Raw genomic sequence first — 9,652 nt, 5'->3', positions numbered from 1 at the left:
CTCTTTCAATCCCTATTTCATTTGTAGGGTTAACTCGTGACTTCTCAGATCTCTGAATACATGAATTAAACTTTGGTTCGTTCCGCCATCCCAACCAGTGAATCATTAAGATACCTTTTTCAATAGAACTTTTTGCATTCACAAGTTCCATCGCTCCCATCACTTCTTACTTAATGGTTGGGTCCAAATTCTACAATGGAGCTCAGAATGAAATTGGTTCTTGAGTCAATCTTCTCAGTCTTTATTGGCTCGAAGCTCTTGATTATTTTTGTTCTATTTCTATAAGAAAATTCATTTTATTATGTTATGAATGTGTATTGATGCTTTATTACACAGCCTTTTATGAGATTACTCATAGACCTTACATATTGAAATTTTATATATTGGTATTCTTTTTCTCTCTTTCTCTTATCCTTCCATTTATGCACATCTTTTTTATCTATTTTACTTTACAACTTAGAATCAGATTTCATTTTTTGTTTATGCAAACGATTTCAGTTGCTACAAAGATATGACCTATATATCATATTTTGTCTAGTTCTTTAGATCCAGATAATGTGAAGTGATGGGTTGGTTATTAGTTCTATAGTTTTTAGTTCATACTATGTGGGCTGGTCTTTTTTAATCCTAACCCTAAAAAACCAACGAGTCACACACTAAGCATAGCAATTATATCAAATGGTCAATCGAATTTTTATTCAACCTTATAGAATTAAGAATTATAAATGTTCCCCTTGATTGATTAGAAAAAGAATGAATTTGTCTTTTTTTGTTCAATCATTGGATAGAAGGGAAAGACAAGTAGTAAAATTATTCCTGGTCTAGAAATATCCAAATTTTGATGCCCAATACTCCGTAGATAGTTCGAACTGTATAAGAGCAATAATCAATTTTCGCTCGAATCGTTTGTAGGGGAACCCTACCTTCTCTGATCCATTCAACACGTGCAATTTCTTTTCCGTCGATACGCCCCGCAATTTGTATTTGAATTCCTTTTATATCTGCTTGTTCTGTTAATTCAATAGCCTTTTTCATTTCTTTTCGAAAGGAAACTCTATTTTTTAATTGTCCAGCTATAAATTCTGCAAGAATATTAGGGTTTCCATAAGGTTTTGCAATTCCCGTGACAGCAATGTTCAATTTTCGATTTACACAATTAAATTCTTTTTGTAAGGTCGTTTGTAATTCTTCGATTCCGCGTAGTCGACTTTTTATTAATAATTTTGGGAATCCCATAAAGATTATGACCTGGATCAAATCAATTCTTTTTTGAATCTCTATACGTGCAATTCCCTCGACGCCAGAGGACGTTCTCATATTCTTTTGTACATAATTCTTGATACAATCTCTTATTTTTTGATCTTCTTGTAAACCTTCAGAATAATTTTTTGGTTGTGAAAACCAAAAGGAATGATGACCTTGGGTTGTACCCAGTCTGAAATCAAGTGGATTTATTTTTTGTCCCATAATCCCCCATTATTATACATATCACGATACAACATAGCTGTAGATTTTTTTTCCATCTCGTTTTTTTTAACGAATAAATCTCTACATATTAATCATCTAAAGATATATCTTTCATTACAATAGTTATATGACAGTTCGATCTTTTTATTGAAAAATTACATCCTCGAGCTCGAGGTTTCAATTTCTTCACAGTAGTACCTCCATTGAATTCGGCTTTACTAATGACTAAATTGGCTTTGCTGGAACCCATATTGTAACTAGCAGTTGCTGCTGCAAAATAAACTAATTTCAAAATGGGATAGCATGCTCGATAGGGCATGAGTTCTAGTATCATAAGCGTTTCCTCATAGGAACGACCGCGAATTTGATCAATTACTCTTCGTGCTTTGTCAGCAGACATATATATATGTTCACCTAAAGCATATACTTCTGTTTTTTTCTTCTTTAGCATAAGGTTTGCCTCCTACTACTGAATCATAAGCATCTAGATTTTTTTTATTAATATTAACGACGAGATCTATTATCGCTTTTTGCATGTCCTCTAAAATTTAATGTAGGTGCAAATTCTCCCAATTTGTGGCCTACCATACTATCCGTTATATAAATAGGCAAATGCTCTTTTCCATTATGGATAGCAATAGTATGACCGATCATTGTGGGTATAAGGTAGATGCCCGGGACCAAGTTACTATTATTTATTTTTCTGCTTTTGTGTTAAGCTTATCATTTTTTTTAATAAATGATTGGCTACAAAAGGATTTTTTTAGCGAACGTGTCATAAGTTTACTTCTATTTTTTTGTAAAGTTTTTGTAAAAACGAAGAATTTAATTCGATTTTCTCTAGAAAAACACACACGAAGCTTCGTTCCTCAACAAAGTGTTCACTTCTTTTTCGCCAGATTTCATTCGAGTGAGAACTAGCCTTTGAGGAGCTCTCTAAGCTGTCTAACTCTCTATTACCATAGGCAGAGGGAAACCAGGTTCAATAGCCGGATAGAGTAAGAAAACAAGAAATTTGACGATCAACTACGTAAACCCCCCGAAGGGGGAAGGTAAGCCCATTGCTGACCCCGCTTTACTCTTTAGCAAGTCAAAAGTTTAAGCTGGGACACTGGTTATGGAAGAAGGAATCAAGAAGAAAGTATCAACAATAACTGGTTTTATAACGGGATAGCTCATGATGTTCATATCGATCTATTATACGCCTCTGCATCTAGCATTGGGTAAACCTCATAAAATAATTGTCCTAGATCTACCATATCTTTTGTTTCATTTCTTCTAGAATAATCACAAGCACTTTTTTAATTATGGATCTACTACCTGAAAATATTTTGCAAATCATTCTTAGTATTTCAAACTTTCTTTTTTGTAGTTTTTCAGTTTTTCAAAGAAGTTGATTTTTCTTTTTCCAAAATTTGAAAAGAAATTAAAGGTACCTCTTTTTTTTCTTTAAAAAAAATGCTTTGCAAACAATCAAAGTTGGAAAAATTGAAATCCCTTTATTTACTCTAAAATTGGGTAACAATTAAATTTGTACGCGGTTTAAAGGATATGTGATCTAATGCAACACGAATAACTAAGAATAAAAGATAAATAAATTAAAGACGAAATAAACGATCAAACCAATTGCAATGTTATGACCAAGCCTGATCTTAGATTGAACAGTGACCTCGTCCTCGATTGGACCCTCGGTTCGAGCCCAGTCGTGAACGAAAAATAGAATAATTGAGAAAAATTCTTAACATTAGTTAGAAGGTAAAAATAAACTTTTATTTCTTTGAATTGTGTGTTACACCGTAATCGTCCTCCTCGTCTTCTCTTTATTCTTCTTGTTTCTCCGGTTCGGTTGAGGCTGGTATCAGTGATAGCTATTTAATCTCTTCCTTTTTGGTCGGTTCCATGTTCCTTGATGTTGAAATCGCGGGCACCAGGATTACCTCGTCGACAACAAACATCTCCATTGCGGCCGACTGTTCTTCATAGACCATTTTGATTCCCCCCGATGTGGAAAATTTCAACGCCTGGTGCAAGGTCGAGGGTACCTCCTCATATTGTGGACCCATGGCCTTCTGAATGGAGCATTGTACCTCATGTCCTCTTCGATCATGGAGAACTTTATTTCTTGGATTGTTCCAGCAGTGTCTACTAGCAAGGTTATCTCTCCTTTCATGGTCTCATATCCCATGTTAAAACCGTTCAATAACCGTACTACTGGTACGATTTGGTCCTATAACCCTAATTGTTCTACGACCCTCGAACTGATTATGTTGGCCGAGCTACCTGGATCAATCAGCAAATGTTTATCTCAAAATTTATTGATAAGTACAAATATTACCAGTGCATCGTTGTGAGGTTGTACGATGCTCTCGGCATCTATGTCACTGAACGAAGTGGCTCCCTCCGGAACATAATCCCGGGTGCGTTTTCCCCTTGTGATAGATACTTTAGTGCATTTTATCATTGGCCCTTGGGGCACATCAACTCCTCCGATGATCATGTTGATCACGTGTTGAGGCTCTTCTTGTTCGACCTGTTTGTTGGCGTTCCTGTTCCTGAAGTGATTTTTGGCTAGCTCACTTAGGAATTCTAGAAGGTGCCCGTTATTGAATAACTGAGCAACTTCTTCTCTTAATTGCCGTCAATCTCTGGTCATGTGATCGTGAGTGCCGTGATACTTACACATAAAATTAGGATTTCTCTAGGTATGGTTGGGGCTACTTGGTTTCTTTGATGCGCCCTATGGCTGACACGATGTTGGTAGCGTCCACATTGAAGTTGTACTCTGACAATCTCGGTGCTTCCCTATTCCTGAGCGGCCTGTCGAACCAATTCTTGCTTACCAGACCTCGGTCATTGGGCCTTCGATCACTTCTCTTCTCCTTCCTTGCAGGGTGATGCCCAGATTCATTTCCCCTTCGCTCCGTGCTATATGGTTGATACCGATCTCGGACTGGTCTTGGCTCTTGGTCAATGGCTCTGTTAGATCTATCATCAGCTCTGATGAGGTAAACAGATCCAGAAAGGGCCTCGAGCTGGTCGTCCTCGACCCTGATCATCGACTAGTACCTATTGTGTATGTAGGCCCAGGTTATCATCGGGTACTACCAAATTTTATTTTATCTGTTGAGAGGCCAAAGAATTTTGGGGGTTGAGCCTATGCGTGAATGCCTGAACGACCTAATCTTCTGCAGCCGGTGGCAAGTCCATCTATTCCATCTATAATCTTGACATGAACTCACTGAGCATCCGTTATCCTTTTGTTTGATCTTGAAAAGATCTAACTTTCTGGTCTCAACCTTGATGGCCCGGCATGGGCTTTTATGAAAGCATCTGCAAATATAGCGAACAAGTTAATAAAATTTAGGGACAAGTTGTGATACCATATCATTGCTCCCTTGGATAAAGTCTCCTCAAACTTTTTCAGTAACACCAACTCGATCTCATCATCTTCCAAATCGTTCCCTATGATTGCGCATGTGTACGAGGTCACATGCTCATTTGGATTTGTGATCCTATTATATTTGGGAATGTCAGGTATACGAAACCTCTTCAGGATCGGCTTTGGTGTCGCGCTCAGAGGAAAGGGCTTCTGGATAAATTTTTTGGAGTTCAGCCCCTTTTTTATCAGGGGTGCTCCCGGGATGTGATCGACCTCGAAGTTATATGTTTTCACCTTCTTGTCATTAGCCTAGTCTTTTTCTCACCTAACTCCACCCGTTTTGTCAATGCTTCAAGCATTTTCAGTACCTCGAGATTTACCTCGGGCTCGGGCTCGGCTTCACCCGGCTTCTCGATAATTTGTTCGTCTCTTCGACTGCGTTCCCGGGATTGTTGGGGTTCGACCCTATTGGGGGCATGGCTTTGATTTTGCAGCTATGTTATTGTCGCTTGTTGAGCCTGCAGCCGTAGGCTCACCCCATCACTTTCGCCTTCGGATGCTTCTCAAGCTGTTGGTCGGGGTCCCCCGCGAACATTGTTTTCAGGATCAATTGGCAAATTAATGTTGTTGGCCATCCGTGAGTTAGCATCGGCCGGGTCAGCAGCTGGGACACCGTTGGGAATGGCAGGAAGCACATCATTGTTGGGCACCAAATTATTATTTTCGCCGTGATGGCCAAACTCAGCGTCAACGTTCAAGTGAGCAGACCGAGATTTTGATATTTTTGGGCTGACCTGAAATTAAGATTTCAAAGAACAAGCGCAAAATAAGGTGTTCTATGGAGATTCATATCAAATCACCACTATTTTCCTTAGCCCCACGGTGGGCGCCAAATTGTTTACTTCAAAATTGGGTAACAATTAAATTTGTATGCAATTTAAAGGATACGTGGTTTAATTCAACACAAATAACTAAGAATAGTAGATAAATGAATTAAAGACGAAATAAACGACCAAACCAATCACAACGTTATGACCAAGCCTGAACTTAGATTGAACAGTGACCTCGTCCTCGATTGGATCCTCGGTTTGTGCCCAGTTGTGAACGAAAAACAGAACAAGTGAGCAAAATTCTTAACAATAGCTAGAAGGTAAAAATAAACTTTTATTGCTTTGAATTACGTGTTACAATGTGTCAGATCAAAGAAAAACTTTCCTTTTATATAGTAGGAGAATTTCAGTCCCGATACAAGTCAAAAAGAGATAAAAATCTTCTTTTACTGGTAATTATTGATCCATAGTTGATTCTGAACGAGATTCGCGTCGTAATGTCCAATCGAGGGCGATTATTACTGCCCCCTATCAGTCGTGCATAACCGTCCACCATGTTTTTCGTGGTCTAGAAGTTATATTCGGTCCGGGAAGCGTCGCGTGACAAGGCGGGATATATATATATATATATATATATATATATATATATATATATATATATATATATATATCGTTGCGGCGTGCAGGGTCTCGATACGAAGGGTCTCTGGCCCTGATTACAATCTCGCGAATCCGTATTTCCCCTTTATTCTTTAATCGGGGAATCGGGGTAGGTATTGCGCTTTATTTTACTCGTACACACCCTTTCCAACCAAATCCCAATGTCAACTTAAACTTGATTATCAGTCGTAGTTTTACGCTTCCAAGTGGTGGCCAAATTGCAGAACAGCGCAAAACAAAGTTAGAAAAAGAATGTTGTTCAATTTTGGAATGTTGGACGTCAAGATCCGTAAGTCTAAAGAGTATCCACCATTAATTAGTAATACTTGAGAATCTGAATCAGTACTACGCTGAATATACCTGTGGCTAATACAGTTCTACCAAAGCACCTTGGCCCCATTTATAGAAAAAGTAGAGACAAATTGCTCTCATAAGTCCATTCTCTCAGCAATCCTATCCCATTCGGAAAAAAAAAAAAACTTAAATGAAATCTTGAATGGACATAAGAACACGAGCTTCAGTATTGTATGGCTCGGATCAAATTTTGCCCATGAAAGTATAATCCGTCCAACTTACCTAAATTTGTACCGGTTGAGCTGAATATATATTTGTTGGCGAGTCATTTTGGACATAGTCCAAGTTAGCACATTTAAAAGTTTGCACTAATTTGAGCGGCGCATTTAACCCAAAGAGACTCATAAAAACTTATTAAAGCCTTAAAAAAAGTTAGTTTAATTTGTTTTATATAGTCATAATAAATACAAACAAAAGTTTTTATAGTTAAATAATTATAAAAAAACAAAAAACAAATGAAAAATAGTTGAGTTGTACTGGTTGGATTATAACTCAATATTTATCCCAAGTTGATGCGCATCTTTAGCCCAAACAAACTTTGGGTTGTTACTACCGACCCTTTTATTTATTCAACTCATTTAACCCGCATAAATGTTGCTCAACCTGCTCATTTGATACCTATATATAGGAAGGAGAAAAACTGTGAGCTTCCAATTTTCAATGTACTATCAGGAAGAATATTGAATGATGCTTAAGGTTTATATAATAATTGGTGAATATTTGTAATTTTACCCGTTAAACAGGATAAAATCATAGCACATGAATATAGAAGTATTGAGAGCGCTAGGTTTTGGACAATATTTTGGAGATCAATGTGTGATTATATCTAGGAAAAATTACGCGACACAACAATCATATTTAAGGTATACCATTCGTAGTTAGACTTTCAAAAAATTAGCATTTGTAGCTGTATTTGAATTTGAGAGCAAATCCACATGTAGTATTGAAACAAGAGATCAATTGTTTTGAACTGAAACAAAAGAGGAACAAGCTCTCGCAACTCAATTGATTAGACCACCTGCTTCTCTAAATTGTAGTGTTTTATGAAAATTCCTCTTATATTTATGGTGTAAATCAGTAGATCTGATCCAGAAGGCGTGACAATCAAATTTTCTTTAAAATTGGAATTCCTTTTGTTTCTTCAACATGTGAAATATGATATTTCACAATATATAGTGCTGGTTTACGATGGGATATAATTTCTTGAGTGGAAGATACTTTTGTAACGCTAATACTATTATACATGATTCTCCAATTCTATTGTGGAAGCTTACATCACATACTAGAAGTTCAAATTTACGTATAATATTGGAGAATAATTAAATTGTTGTTCGTCGAAAACTAGGTTATGGTCTTGTCACACGGGCGTATCTAGGTTAAGAGGTATGGGTTCACGTGAACTCATACTTCTTTTCTTAATTAAACCATGTATAACAATATTATATGTCTTTAAAATTGTTTAAAAATATATGTGTGTGCACCCATACTTATTAAATACTCGTATGATACAATAATTATTGGGTGCACCTCAACAAGTAAAATTGGCGGTTCAAATCTCACCCCCGGACGATCTTGTTTTCGGCACAGAGCATAGATATATATATATGTGAAAATCACTAAAATTTGAAAAAAAAACAAATTGAACCTATAATTTGAAAGTTTAGTGGGTTCATGACAAGAGACTAAAGTTAAACCTGTGAAATATAAATCCATCTCTTCACAAAAATGCAACCATCATCTTGAAATCGTAGATCCGCCTTTGGGTCTTGATATCTCCTCTCAAACTATGTTTACTAATATATTCGTTGGAGTTCAATGCATGCCCTTCTTAAATGTATCTAAGCTAAATCTTCTACTTTATTTTGGATTACTTAAGCATTTAATTAATATTTGTGATTCTCAATTAGGAGTATCTCACCAACTCAAATAGAGGTGACTTCGAAATACCAATAGAGATTATATGATGAATGACAATACTCATTACACAGTTTTTTTCACATAAGGAGAAAAAAAAGCTTACAACAAGTAAATAGATAGACTTCTATATTGTAAAGTATAAGAAGTCCATAATCAAGCGTAAGTACGTCCCCTAGACCACCTTGTGCGCTAGGAAATACTAAGAGGAACTTATTTGACGCTACATAATTCCACCAAATACACAAAGGAAACGAGAAGTTACCACACTCCTGAATTTAACCTTACATACATATAAGTAACAAAATGAAATCCAAAAATCAAATCAAAATACGTGGACGTAGATCAAGCACACTGGAAGCCAGATGGAACCTTTTTTCCACAAACATTAAGAAGAAGGCTTAGAGAAAGAGGGACATTAAGGTTAATCCCAAGAATGTTGGCTTTAATAGCAGTGCATAGGCAAACAGCAGCCTCAAGATCAGCAACACCTTGAATGAGAGTGCAACAAGGTTTTTTTGGAGGATTACCAATCACAAGTCCAAGCAAATTGCCTAAAACATTAGCACACACACCTAATTTTAGAGTATCAATTGGGCACTTGCCTTTGGATGGACTAGGACTTGGTTTTGGTTTCGGCTTTGGTTTAGGACTAGGGCAAGTGCCACATGCACTCACGAGGGAGAAAAAGAGAAGGTTGACAAGAATAAAGAGAGCAAGAGAAGTAGTTTTCTTAGAAGCCATTTCTAAGAGTCTAAAATTTCTAGTAGTTATAAGTGGATTTTGGCTTTGCAAAGATTATAGAAGGTGGGTTTATATAGGATGCAAAAGTATGAATTATAGCAAAAATAATAAAGAAATTAAGTTCTAGAAACCATGTGTCCCCAAGGTTTTCGCTGGCAGCACAAGCAAATTAGATATTTACTTAAAATCTCTTGAATGCATTATTAGCCACATAAGGTGTTGCAATTTGCCATGTTCTCGCCAATGTCTACATCTATGGATAAAACATAGAAGATGTATATGTAAATGTAATGAATTATATATA

At 36.7% G+C, this 9,652-nt stretch overlaps 1 protein-coding gene across 1 annotated transcript; it reads right to left on the bottom strand.

Annotated features, from left to right (window-relative positions):
• Positions 1–8,629: 8,629 nt before the first annotated feature.
• LOC107819904 (lipid transfer protein EARLI 1) lies at positions 8,630–9,405 on the bottom strand. The gene has a single exon (XM_016646084.2). It carries the CDS (start codon positions 9,346–9,348, stop codon positions 8,950–8,952), a length of 399 nt encoding a protein of 132 aa, XP_016501570.1. The 5' UTR covers positions 9,349–9,405; the 3' UTR covers positions 8,630–8,949.
• Between the last annotated feature and the right edge of the window lie 247 nt (positions 9,406–9,652).

The sequence above is a fragment of the Nicotiana tabacum genome, chromosome 1, assembly GCF_000715075.1.
Source record: "Nicotiana tabacum cultivar K326 chromosome 1, ASM71507v2, whole genome shotgun sequence".
In the NCBI taxonomy this organism is placed as follows: Eukaryota; Viridiplantae; Streptophyta; class Magnoliopsida; order Solanales; family Solanaceae; genus Nicotiana; species Nicotiana tabacum.
The sequence above is the reverse complement of the archived record's forward strand: the minus strand, read 5'-3'. Positions and strand labels throughout refer to the sequence as shown.

What these genes read in the sequence shown, in the direction of transcription:
- LOC107819904 (XM_016646084.2), bottom strand. Translation starts at nt 9,348, where the DNA reads ATGGCTTCTAAGAAAACTACTTCTCTTGCTCTCTTTATTCTTGTCAAC.